At 43.8% G+C, this 13,092-nt stretch overlaps 1 protein-coding gene across 1 annotated transcript; it reads right to left on the reverse strand.

Moving 5' to 3' along the window:
• Positions 1-541: 541 nt before the first annotated feature.
• LOC104543216 (MORC family CW-type zinc finger protein 2-like) lies at positions 542-12,309 on the reverse strand. Its single transcript, XM_010187770.1, has 7 exons — positions 12,231-12,309; positions 7,771-7,853; positions 6,755-6,840; positions 3,627-3,767; positions 2,709-2,863; positions 2,438-2,566; positions 542-662 (listed from the first exon to the last, which is right to left on the reverse strand). Exons 1-7 carry the CDS (start codon positions 12,307-12,309, stop codon positions 553-555), a joined length of 783 nt encoding a protein of 260 aa, XP_010186072.1. The 3' UTR covers positions 542-552.
• Positions 12,310-13,092: the final 783 nt, after the last annotated feature.

A 13,092-nucleotide genomic window follows, 5' to 3' on the forward strand; every position in this document is an offset into this window, starting at 1 on the left:
ATTTCATGATGTTCGGAGGGAGCGTACTGTGCTATGGTTTGTGCCCAAGGCCTCTGGTCCTGCCATTGGGCACTACTGAGAAAAGCCATGCTCTGTCCTCTTTGCAGCCTGCCTTCAGGTTTTTATATACATTGATGCGATCCTCCTGAGCTCGCTCTCTGCTCCAGGCTGGACAGCACGTACTAGTGCCTGGGGTTGTTCCTTCCCAGGGCAGGACTTTGCACTTCTCCTGGCTGAACCTCATGAGACTCCTGTTAGCGCATTTCTCCAGCCTGTCCAGGTCCCTCTGGCATATCAGTCACTCCCCCCAGTTTGGTGTCACTTGTCACCTTGCTGAGGGTGCACTCTGCAATCTCTGTATTGCACAGATGCCCACCAATGTGTAAGCTCCAAATACAGACATCATCACTACCTTTTTCAGACTGTAAGCATAGCTTAAAGGTACAGAGTAACTGCCTATCCCTGCAGTTGTTCTCAAAGAACAGATGACCAGAAAAAAAAAAAAAGCACAGATAAGGCATGCTGCAGAAAAGTCTTTATATGGACTGATTCTTACCTGTCTTGTTCAGGATCAGGGTTCATAGAGCATACCCAGCTATCAGGGTAATTCTTCTCCACTGAACTCAGCTGGAATGGGAGAGTCCGCCATTTCAGACATACATCTGTTAGACAAACACTTTGCAGGTCAGAAATATACAGCCTGAGCCACAAAATAATTTTTTTTGATAGCACTTCTCAAGCCCATTTAACACCCAAGGACCACATAAATTCCCAAAGTGCATCTGACACCAAAAAAAACCAACAAAAGAAAACCCACCAAAAAAACCCCAAAAAAACCAAAAAACACACACACACAAAAAGAAAAAAAAAAAGTGAGAGAGTCACAGGATATACTGAGTCAATTCTTGCTTCACGCTCACAAAATGCTTGGAGAAGGATCTCAGATCTTGTACAAGGCATCCATAACAACTATCTGATGAAGCCTGGCATCATCAATACTAGAGGATCTCACGCTCACTGCTGCGATGACAGCATGTACAAACCAAATGGAACAGCCAGTCCTGAAATCATTGCTCATCTATGAAGTCAGGCTGTCCCTTACTGACATCAACACAAAACAAGTCAAAGATTTATCCACTAAAAATAAATAAAATCATAGAATCACAGCATGGTTTGGGTTGGAAGGGACCTTAAAGCTCCCTCAGTTCAACCCCTGCCATGGGCAGGGACACCTCCACCAGCCCAGGCTGCTCAAAGCCCCGTCCAACCTGGCCTTGGACACTGCCAGGGAGGGAGCATCCACAGCTTCTCTGGGAAACCTGGGCCAGTGTCTCACCAGTCTCACAGTAAAGAATTTCTGCCTAATGTCTAGCCTAAATCTACCCTCTTCCAGTTTAAAGCCATTTGCCCTCGTCCTATCACTCTATGCCCTTGTAAAAATTCCCTCCCCAGCTTTCCAGTAGGTCCCTTTAAGTACTGGAAGGCCACTCCAACGTCTCTCCAGAGCCTTCTCGTCTCCAGGCTGAACAACCTCAACTCTCTCAGTCTCTCTTCATAGGAGAGGTTCTCCAGCCCTCTGGAGCATTTATTTATCTATTTATAACTAACTAATAAATTTTAGATTAACCAGGAAGACAGATTTGGCTTCCACAGCGTTGTTGGGCCTTCCAGGAAATCAACAGCTTAAAAAAAATCAAGTTTTGCCAAGAAAATGCAAATGTTCTTAAATCAGGTTCTGGAAGGATGTCAACAGCAGAGAACAAGAATGACAGGAAATCTCCTCCTCTTTGGGAGGAACTTGTAAAGGACTGAGAAAACTGTCAAGGCAAGAGAGCCTAAAAGAAAGCAATTCCACAAGATTGGCCTCACGTTCCTTATTACATCCTCATCTCCAAGTCCCACAGGGAAGATGAGGTTGAGGGAGTTTGGTGTCCCTCTAATAAGAAACAAAAGTGGGTTTTTGAGATCTCCTTTACCCCAGTAAGAGCTTAGCCAGAGCTGTTTAGAGGTGCAGAGTCTGTGCTTGCACCTAGTACAGATTAGCAGGCCAGTGCATCAGAATACAAATTAATTGGCCACTTTCCATTGCCTACGGAGAAGTTTCAGATCTTATTCTAGTGTTGGGATGGGTGGTTAGCCAGTTCCAGTACATCTGACATGTCTAAGCTCATCCTCAACACCGCTACTGGCCACATCTGCCCCGTTCTGTAAGGGCACCTGAAGAACACTGCAGTTAGTAAATCTCATAGGAAAGGAACCTCATGCCAAGGTGTTCAAGTGTACCACCAAGTGCAGACAAAGGCAACTCTGACAAGCTCTACAAGAGGATAATGATAGCAAACCTCATCTCAGATCTCCTACCCATTTAGCAGCAAGGCGTCCCTCCCCACTCCCCCAGGGAGGGCCAGCCTCCTAATCACAGCCTGGTGGGACGCACCGCACTGAATTGTGGTAGGGATCTCCATGGCTCTTCGGCGTTTGTAGCGCAGTTCACTGGATGGAGGCTGGTTCCAGTTTGCTGACAAGTAACCGAACTCATCCCAGAACTTGATGATACCTCTCTGAGCTGGAAAACAAACAAACCCCTGCTCAGTATGGAGCCATTACCACAAAAATCACCACCTGTACCCCTGGCTGCCCTCCCCCTTAGTTGCCTTCCAGCCACCATTTCCCCCTTCCAGGCCCTGGTAACTGTGAAGCTTCATTACCTATAGCAACATCCTTCCAATACTGAGCCAAATGATCTCCCATGGCCTTCAGCAGATGTCGATACTCTTTGGCATCAGCAAAGTCTTGTTTATTATGGGTTGGCTCCAGAACCAAATAAGGCACATCCACCACACCTACCACTCCACCACATGCCCTGAAAGAGGGTCACACAGTCACAAACATCATTATACTACAAGGTTGTTGTTCAGAGAAACAATATAGAAAATAGCAGGTAACACACACACTCACTCACCCACTCCTGCAGCAGTAGGGGTTTTAATCTATCAGCTTTCTAAACCAGACTCAAGCCAGCACGCAAAAAGGTGGGCTTGAATATTTGTATTTCCTTTCAAGACATATTCTCCGTGTCCCTAGAATGAGGCAGTATTGCTACCACTATTCATCAGCCCCAAATGCCAGCAATGAGCACAAAAGCCTCATGCTGCTGCAGGTATGACCAAAATCAGTGTAGAGAACTCTACCAAGAAACCAAGGAAATACTAGGCAATAGCGGGCAATTTCTGGAACACAGGAAGTTCAGCCCAAACATAAGGAAAAACTTCTGTACTGAGAGGGTCACAGAGCACTGGACAGGCTGCCAGAGAGGTTGTGGAGTCTCCTTCTCTGGAGACATTCAAACCGCTGGATGCATTCCTGTGTGATCTGGTCTGGGTGATCCTGCTCTGACAGGAGGGTTGGACTGGGTGACCTTCAAAGATCCCTTCCAACCCCAACCATTCTCTGCCATTAAATATAAATTATTTGTCAGAATCCAAACTAAGAGGTGACTAAATGAGTCAGCCTCATGCTTGTGAAGAACTATTAATGCAAAACAAGGTCAATGCACAGCCTTAGTTACAAATAGGAACATGCCAGGCTTAAGCAATAAGATTGCTGAAAAATCTTCAGGAACTCACATGCCACCCTCCAGCTGCGGGCCCACCTTCTCATACATCTTTATCAGTCGACTGCAGTTATAAATGAACATGCCATCCAATTCACGCTGCTCAATATTCACACCAAAGATAAAATTCAGTTCTTTGGGTTCCTTCAGTGCCCTGTAAGAGAATGAAACCAAGCCCCAGAGACGTTGAAAATAAAACTAATTATTTGCTGTCACTGGACAGAGGGTATGAAAACCCAGCACCTTTGAGCACTGTGGGTTTCCTAACATCTGTACTGTTGTCTGCTATTTTCTTAAAACATATGTAAACACATGGTTACAGCTAAACATGAACAAAACATGAAAACTTTGCAATACAGACAACCAGTTTAGGCTGGACAGTATTTGTTCAGATAATATAATTATCAATTTGGATAGGTTTTTTGCTTCAGGAATAGATTCTGGTTTTTACTTCAGATCTGCTTGTTCAAAAAACCTAGTTAACTAGTTTTATGAATGTACTGTTAGGTACAGACTGGTCCTCTCCAATGCTATTTTGGTTTGTCTTTTCCAGATGTAGATCTCTATGCTAGATAAAGCATGGAAATTAAGATTTTGATATGAATCTACACTCTTGAAATTCAGATTCTGGGAAAGTTCTCGTAATTACAAGTTTTACAATGCTATTACTCTGAAGATACAACACACAGCCCAGGCAGAAATATTTTTCCTGGAAATGACAGGATAGCAATTTGCATGATTTCTACAAAAGTTGACTACAACAAAAGTTGGCCTCAAGTATGTTTGTGTGCACATACAGATTTCTGACTCTGCTTGATTATCACAAATTGTATCTCCTGCAATGCAGAAAGCCTCAAGGAGATTTAGATCTCTTTGCATTATATATTAAACAAAATCCCCGTGTCTCAAAACAGAACTACTGCTCTTTAACAGACTAAATTAAGTTGGTTCCACAGCTTCCATGAAATCCATGCTGAGGATTTTTCATAATGAGGATCCTCAGCTTCAGCCTGAAGATATCATCAAACATGAGGTCTAAACTTTTAACTATTGTAAGGCCCAGTCTGTATTACTCTCCTACCCATCCTTCTTGTTTTTTACTTCCCTTATTTCCATCCCCGCTCCATCAAACTTTAGCACTTATGTGCTTTATCCCAATTAGGAATTTGGCTTCTCCTTAAGTGATTAGTCGAAGATAGTGGAATTCTTTAAAATGAACTGTCTACTAAATAATAGTAGATACTAAAAGAACCTGAGTTGTGCATACATGAGCACTGAACAATAATAATACGCAGAAGCAAGATGCAAGTCTGTCTTAACAGTCAAGCACCTCAAAATAAATCCCTGAAACAGATTCATTTCATGTTCATTTTCTGTTTAAAGCCATCCTCTTCCCCACACAGATTTACAAGAACTCTGTAACCCACCTTCCTTTAAAACACATGACTAAAATAACTTACTAGGAAAACACCTGGAATAGCAGCTTTCAGTAATTTTAAACCTAAACCTTTGCCAAGAGGTGTTTTAAACACTGCCAACATAGAAGCTGAGCTAGAACATTACCCTTTTGGTCTCAGTTTATCCAGGTCGACAACTGTGATATGAGAGCATGAGTAGGTGTGGCAAAACACCCATCTCAGGGATTAATTTTCTTTTTCTAACTTCTGGAGAATGATGTTGAGCCTTAAATTTCAAGTAACAACGTGCACTCACCTACAAAATAGGAAAGGCATCTCCTCATTTTTATCAGAGAGGACAGGAAGTCAAATTATCACACAAACCATGAAAAATTAAGTGGTGGGCCATGAGCCCAGGATTTTATTACTGAGACATTAGTATCTGCCCTACAAGCTGGATTTATAACCTGACCTTACACAGGCTTTGGAAACCAGAAAGTATTTCTTTCATTGATGCACCCAGGAACAGAGAAACAGCAGAAAACTGTTGCAGGGTGTTCTCTACAACTCAAGAGTTTTCTGAGAGGCCACAGAAGTTGTTTTGTACAGAAGATTTCCTATTGTACATATTTTTCAGGTATTTCTTCGGTTTTCTGGATAAAGTACAAGCTTGTGGAAAAGCCTGACCCTCTGAACTGTCTCTGACCGCTGGGGACAAATGCAGGGACACAGGGAAAGTCGCACTCCTGCCCAGAGCTTGCTGAGCACCCGGCAGCTCTCACGCAGGAACATGCATGACCCAATCTGTACAGAAATTCAGACAAAAGGCCTTATCCTCTGCTGCCATTTAGCTGTCACATACACCTGTTTTCCTCATCATCACATATCTGAAACCTAACTAGAGATAATGTTTTAGTGTATCTATAATTGGGGTATTCTTCCAAACCAGCTGGTTTACATTTTGTGGCCTACAAACCTTCTTAGATTTAAACAGAAAGAACTGCTAAAGAAAACTTGTAATCTCTCATTCCCAACTAGTCAACAAAGGACATAAAGAAGCTATTTTCAAACAAACTTGGATTGTCCAAGCTCTTTGTTTGTTGTTCAGTTTTTTAAAAGGAAAAAGTATTTTGCCCACTGGCAGGAAGGCCAGAAGACCTTTCACAAAAACTTACTTAGTGCACTGATGTCATCAAAACCAAGAATTAAAAGACAAGCTGTACATGGAAAAGTACATAGAGGCTGAAGAAAGCAGCTTCTCCCAAGAGTTTCTGCATTCTTCAGACCACAGCTCTAGCACTTTTAAATTAAAACTGTATTTATTTATTTATTTTTAGTATCTTAAGATGCATTAGATCTATCTCTGGCAACAAGTCTGGGATAGTTCTGAACTAAGCAGCCATGTAAACTAGCATGCAAAACAACTAGGTGGGAACAGAGACTTAGTATTTACAAATCCCTAACTTTCTCAGACTCAGCATTTGTTTTAAGAGCATTTGTTTCTGGTTTCAACTTCATTTGTGAAATGCATATGACAAATTTGCAAAAAATCTGTGTACAACGAGTGAAATGTTCCTGTGAGTACATCTATAGTGATGTTAACTGCAACCAGAGCTAAGTTACAACAATGTTTTGGGATTTTACAGCACTGACTATAACAGGACTCAGCAAATTTTTAGAAAATATCTCTATAACCCCCACAGCCGTTTCACTGTAGCTTTCATAAGAACCACCTTGCACTCACCGCTGCTTTGCATCCTTGATCCTCTTCTTGACATCAGCCTCTCGGCGCATGGTTATTGCAGAGTTTTGGACCTGACGTAGCATCACCTGCAAACAGGCACTACACAGTAAAACTGCTGCTGTGAAATTCATGAAATTAACTCACTTCTATGATTGTTTGACCCCTTCAAGATCTCAAAAACATTTTAAATGTAAAGACATCATGAACGGTGGAGGGCAACAATCAGCACACCTCTACATTCAAGGCAGCACTTGCTTCTGGGTTCTTTAAGCAGCTATACAGTTACTTGGAGAAAAATGTCTAAATGCAAACAAATATCTCAAGTAACTGAAACCAGAAGCCAATGGAGGCACAGGGAAACAGCCAGGGTACTTGGATATAGTTGTTTCCATTAGATGCCAATAAGGAAGCACAGTGATTTCAACCTGGTGTCACTTCCTGACCTGCCTGGCATCCCAGCAAGCCCTCCACCCACCAGCAGTGGCCTGGGTCTCAGCCTTGCCCCTACCAAGAGCCACAGCCCTACTTGGAGGGAGCAAACAGCCCCTCTCCAAAACCCCCTGCCCAAATGCTTTGGAGCTAGCTGCACAGGCAGGGAGGGGGAACAGCTGAAAAGCACCCAATTTTACTTCTGTTCAAATGCCTCATGTTCCTCTGGCCTTTTCTGTGGAGGCCAACATCAAAAAAAGCACTGGGCTGGGGACTGCCTTCCCACTCAGGAGTGAGAAGGGGAATGTGGGCAGAAGGTGGAGGTTGTGGGGGCAGAGGAACGTCAGTACGCTCCCCACTGAGGTTGGAAACCACATGTAGATATTGAAATGCGTGCAGTGGTGATGAGACCACAGAGCTGCCTGAATGCTGCTGGCAACTCACCACCCACTGAAGTCTCCACCTGCTTAACCTACCCACCGGCTGCTACAGCTGGATGCTGACCACCCAGCACAGCTCCAAAGCCAGCACCCTGAACCGTCCCCCAGTGCCTACAAGATGATGTGCTGTCAAAGCACAAGGCTCACCCTGGACTCCCGTGTGAGATCCCCTCCGAGGCGCAGCTCAAGGGCACGGGCTTTGCTCTCTGCCTCACGAGCCTTCTCTTCGGCTGAAAGGCACAGGGAAAAGGAGGATGATGTCAACTATTCAATACATCAGCATATCATAAGGCATTCACTTGAGGAGACCGACTTCCAGAGAGCCTTTGCTGGACTGACACGTATAGGGGTACAAAGGTAACACAAAAAAGAACAAAAAGAAACCTCGTATGTGAGAGGGCACCACCCACACGCCATCTTAAAGTTGCTCAGAATTCTCAGTCAACACTGACATAACAGCAGATCTAAACTCTGCAAAAACATGTTTAAAGGAAGGATCCATGAGGAAGCTGGTGAGGAACTGGAAAGAGAAAGGCAGCAAGTGGCCCTGCCTGTTCTGCCTGGAAGTGTGAACACAGAGAAAGCCTCTCAAAAAACAAAGACTGGGTTCAGGCTTGAAAAGGAGTTACAAAGAGGTAATTTTCTTGCAAAGATGAAGGGAAAGGAACTGCTCTCGTAAATGCTTTTATAGTTGATAATTGCTAAATTTTGCCTGGGAGAAGACAAATCTATGCTACACACGAAACAGGACAGGTGTCCTGAAAACCTACCACTACACCTGATCTTTGCATGCATAAAGTTTACCACTTAAGAGAAACTCCCTTTTTCCCTTCTCTCTCAGACTACCAACAAGACTGCCTCGCAATAGGTACACATCACCCTTTAAGATTAATTCTTAAAATAAATTTAATTTTCAGTCAGCAAATCCCTTCCTAAAATTGAGACACAAGTCACTTTGTTAAATAAGCACCATGTACCTTGCACCTGCATGCTCTCCATGTAAGAGCACACTGGTTACAACCCTCTCACATTCCCTTTCAGGTCAGAAGCCTGTACAAGAACCAGTTGAGTGGGTAATCACAGAATAACAGAATATCAGGAGTTGAAAGGGACCTCCAAAGATCACCCAGTCCAACACCCCTGCCAGAGCAGGATCACCCAGACCAGGTCACACAGGAACACATCCAGGCGGGTTTTGAATGTCTCCAGAGAAGGAGACTCCACAACCTCCCTGGACAGCCTGTTCAGTGCTCTGTGACCCTCACAGTAAAAAAAGTTTTTCCTCAAATCTTCCTCCATCCCACAGGCTATGAGGTTCATGGGGCAAAAATGGACTAAGAAATAATGACCTGCTTCAGCAGGGAAAGTCGGAACTGCAGCTGCCACCTGCAGATGCAGCACTGACCTTGCTGTGATGCTCCCTGTGCTCGCTTCCGAGGATGAACATTTCTGAAAGAGGATGCAGCGACACCGCAGCCCCCATGAGCTGCAGAGATTTCTAACAGAAAGACTGGTATAAATAAAGTATGAATGGAAATGTTTATGTGCAAGATGACTAGAAGAAATGAATTTGCATGGGTTAAAGGAGTGGCCTGTGCTGATAGCATTTGGTACGTGCTGAAGGATGTGTCACATCAAGACGAGCAGCAGGCCTGCACTCCCACAGTAGAAGGGCAGCAGCGTGGTTGCAGCACACCCTGCGAGACATCTCCCTCCCTGCTCTCCCAAGAGGGAGACAAACTGCAGCTGTGAGACACCCAGATCAAGGAAACACAACAGCGGAGGAGCAACTTTGCAAGATTTACGGAGGATGAGGTAAGAAAGAGAATGACAGGGCAGCACTTGGCTCCCAGAGATTACCAAGCACCTCTCCAAAGAGCAGCACTTCTTTGACAGCCAGAAGGAATCCAGCGGCTGTAGCCAGTGGTTGATAAATGGTGTGCACTGTCCTCCACGCAGTGGTCAGCAGTACTTGCAGAAATGCACATTTTTGGTGTGTGCAAATACAGGAATGCAAATCACCACAGTCAAGTTACTTAGACCATTACAATAAAAATTACTTTTCCTTTCTATCTAGTGTTACATTTGAGTGTTGTTGCACTAATTCCCACGGAAGCATGCTCTGAGGTTCACAGCAGCTGATCAAGCAAGTCACAGAACTGCACTGTGTGACCGACTTCATCGTCAAGAGACAGCTTGGCTAAATGCAAAAACACAGGAGTTTGGAGACTGCTTAGAACACTTGGTCCACTTAAATCAAAGCCTGTACAGTAGAAATTGGTGGGCTAAGTGCAACTATGTCTAGAGAAAAGAACACAGCGGAGATCCATGAGGGCACAGGTCAAACCCGCTCCATTAACACAATGACACTGAGAATGCATGGCTGAGGAACACTTCAGTCTGAGGCCTCAACGGGTGAAAATGCATGCCCTATGCAGGACAAGCTGCGCACAGCAGCTGGAATCCACGTGCACATTCTCTGAGAAGACAACAGACTGGCAAACTCATGGTACTGCCAAGCAAGTCACCGGACACAATAAAATGCTCCGGACTAACATCCAGTGCAGAACATGCCTGTTAATGACTTTCGCTATTGGACACCCATGTAACTCCTCACCTCTTCCGTTTGTCTGCTTTTCAATCCTTTTAAGATGATTTCTTGACACAAGGCAATGGCAACACTCAGATGCCTCAATGCAGTATCCAGTCTTGGTTCAGAAAGACACTGAAAACAGCTGATGATCTTTCACTGATACCTTGCCCAGGAATGGTACTTTTTTCCTGGTCCATCTGCTCACTTAGGGATCTGGATGCTACAGCTTATCGCAAGGCAGGAAGTCAGTTCCCAAAAAATGAAAAGTGGCTTTTCTTCATCTTAAATATATGTATGTCTTCACTCCTGAGCCATTGCTCTTTGTCAATATGCCAAAGCCATGCCACCTATAGTCACAGCTGTCCATACGTCTCTTTTTTTTTTCCTTCCCCCCATGGCTATTTTTTTGGTTATCGCAAGTTTTAGTTCAACAAGCTCACAAGCTACTTCCAGAGACTCATCAGTCCCTCAGTACAGTTCTGCAGATGATGGATTCCCACACAACCCGGGCAGGCAGTCACGGCACACTGGAACTGTAGTTAGCTCAGCTGAGACAGCAGATCAAGAGGACTTGGTTGCTACAGATTAAATTCATTTTCTTAGAAGCAATGAGATCTGTGTCACTGAAGCTGAGGTTAACACTACAAGAATGTTTTAGTCCTGGAGGCTTCCTGTGATCAGATCCTGCAGGAAACAGTCTGAGGTCTGCCGTGAGTTTTCACCACCATGTTCAAAGCTTTTGCTCAGCACCCACTTCACCAGCAGAGGCAGTGGATTAGCTTTGGTGATGAAAATGAGTTTATGTTTCCATACCAATGGTTTCTGTTCTCAGCACTGAGACACTGAATGGCAGTATTCTTCAGTGTCAAGACACTAAAGCTCAACTTTTAAATATCATAAAGGTCTCATGAACTGCTGCAAGAAAGAAGCCTTTCTAAATCACACTATTTGCACCTTCTTGAAGGCAATGCAAGTGTGTGCTGCACACCTGCTTTGGCTATAGGAGTCAATCTTAAAAATAAATTCATCTATGAGGACTGAAGCACAGGATAAAATCTGCTTAGGTTGTACTTCATAAAGGAAGAAGAGGAAACAGCAATTTATACAATTTCATTTTGTTGCTTTGCTTTGGGTAGAGTCAAAATCATGGTGCCCTAATGATGCTGCACAGGCTGAACGTGGCACCACCACTTGCGTCTCTGACCTGCACACACATGCACATGTGCCTAGAGCAGCTCTTACACACAGAGAGAGGACACATGCATCTGACTGATTTATGAAACCTACCAGAAGATATAGGTCAGCATGTCTTACAACTTACAAGATTCCTCCTTCATTACGGCATTGCCCCATCAGGGTTAGAGAGACCACTTTGTATGTTAAATTCATGCAAATTTAATGAAGTTATATGCTCTATTTATATCTTTATGTAATTTCTGTATGTTGAATATCCAATAATGTCAAATTGTGTTTCTCCTGAGGACTACAGGACTTAATAGTAAGGGAAGACTAGATAGACAAAAGATATGTCTTGAAGGGGGGAAAAAGCAACCAAGACACAAACCAGGACACTCTTGTACACCCAGATCAATCACTTTACATCAAGTGACAGAATAAAAACCTTTTTTTTTTTACAACTACCTCAACAGGGAAGGAACAGAATGTGAACAGAATCAAAAGCTAACGATATGCAAAAGGCAAGAGCAGAACTGCGGGGTAACAGGGCGGCAGCTTAGCCAGGCTTCAGAGGGAGCCAGGGCAGACAGCTGTCACCCCAAGGGCCACTCTGTACACGTACTCCCTAGAGGAAGTGGCTGTAGGGAACAACACATGTTCCTTCCATTGCATTGCAGTAAGTCTAGGTCATCTGTAGTCATTGTAAGACTTTCCTGAGCAACCATAATGATCAAAGAAGCAAGCAATTTCAGGTCATATCCAGCAAGGCAGCCTCTTTCAGTCCTTTCCTTTGCTACCACAAAACCATGAGGTATGCATGCATACCTCAAAGACTCACCTATCCTTGCCATGTGCTCTGCTTTCTTCACCTCTTGCTCTGCACGGGTCTTGAAACGGTTTGAAGTATATTTGTACATCCTGTGATGATCAAAAGTTATTAATCAGCAAACTCAGCAGCAAAGTCAAACCAAAATCTCATTACTGTATGAGAGAATAAGGTCTCCACATGCTACTCTACTCTTCTCAATAGATTCAGTAAATGGAGAAGGAGGTTTACGTGTCAGGAACTGGTCATTTTTGGATGCAGTCAGGCAAAAACTTTAAGTCAGAGACGCTTTAGTAGTAGCTGCAACCATAATGCCCCCTTCTGCATTAGCCTGTGAGGGTGAAATACATCCACATTCTTGGATGAAATGCCAAGGTTTAGAGGAATATTTTTTTCAGAAGTGGAAAGGAAGAGTGAATATATATGGAAAGCTTCTCAAAAACTTCCCACTATAGATCAATAACCCTTCCTTTCTCCTGCAAACAGGTGCCACAGGAGCAGTCTGACAGTGCCCATCTCCATGCAGGGCTAGCTCAAACCTGTACATGACAGAATAATTCTCTGAATGACTTCAAACTTCAGCTCTGAAGTTTCAAGACATTTCCGTGTGCTACATATCTGATTCACAACCTTGTAAACTGCCTGAGTTGCAGTGTCTTGTTTCACCTTCCTTATACCATAACCTATTAACCATATACCAAACTATAACCTTATACCAAATGCAGATCACAATCTGACTGTCTACTGCAGAGTGCAAGAGGTAGGCATCTGTAAGAGGCTCATGAGTATGTGTCACCTGGGGAGAAAGGCACATAAGTGGGGAAGAGGAGATGACACCAAGAAGGATAAGCAGACCCTGCAGGAACTCAAAGCA

This window comes from Mesitornis unicolor, unplaced genomic scaffold, assembly GCF_000695765.1.
Source record: "Mesitornis unicolor isolate BGI_N332 unplaced genomic scaffold, ASM69576v1 scaffold11847, whole genome shotgun sequence".
In the NCBI taxonomy this organism is placed as follows: Eukaryota; Metazoa; Chordata; class Aves; order Mesitornithiformes; family Mesitornithidae; genus Mesitornis; species Mesitornis unicolor.

Excerpts from the sequence above, each read along its gene's own strand:
- LOC104543216 (XM_010187770.1), bottom strand. The coding sequence starts at position 12,309 with ATGTACAAATATACTTCAAACCGTTTCAAGACCCGTGCAGAGCAAGAG. Across the intron at positions 3,768-6,754 it reads ATCAAGGATGCAAAGCAGCG|GGCACTGAAGGAACCCAAAG; the intron begins GTGAGTGCAAGG and ends ATTCTCTTACAG. Across the intron at positions 663-2,437 it reads CCCTACCACAATTCAGTGCG|ATGTATGTCTGAAATGGCGG; the intron begins GTGCGTCCCACC and ends TTTGTCTAACAG.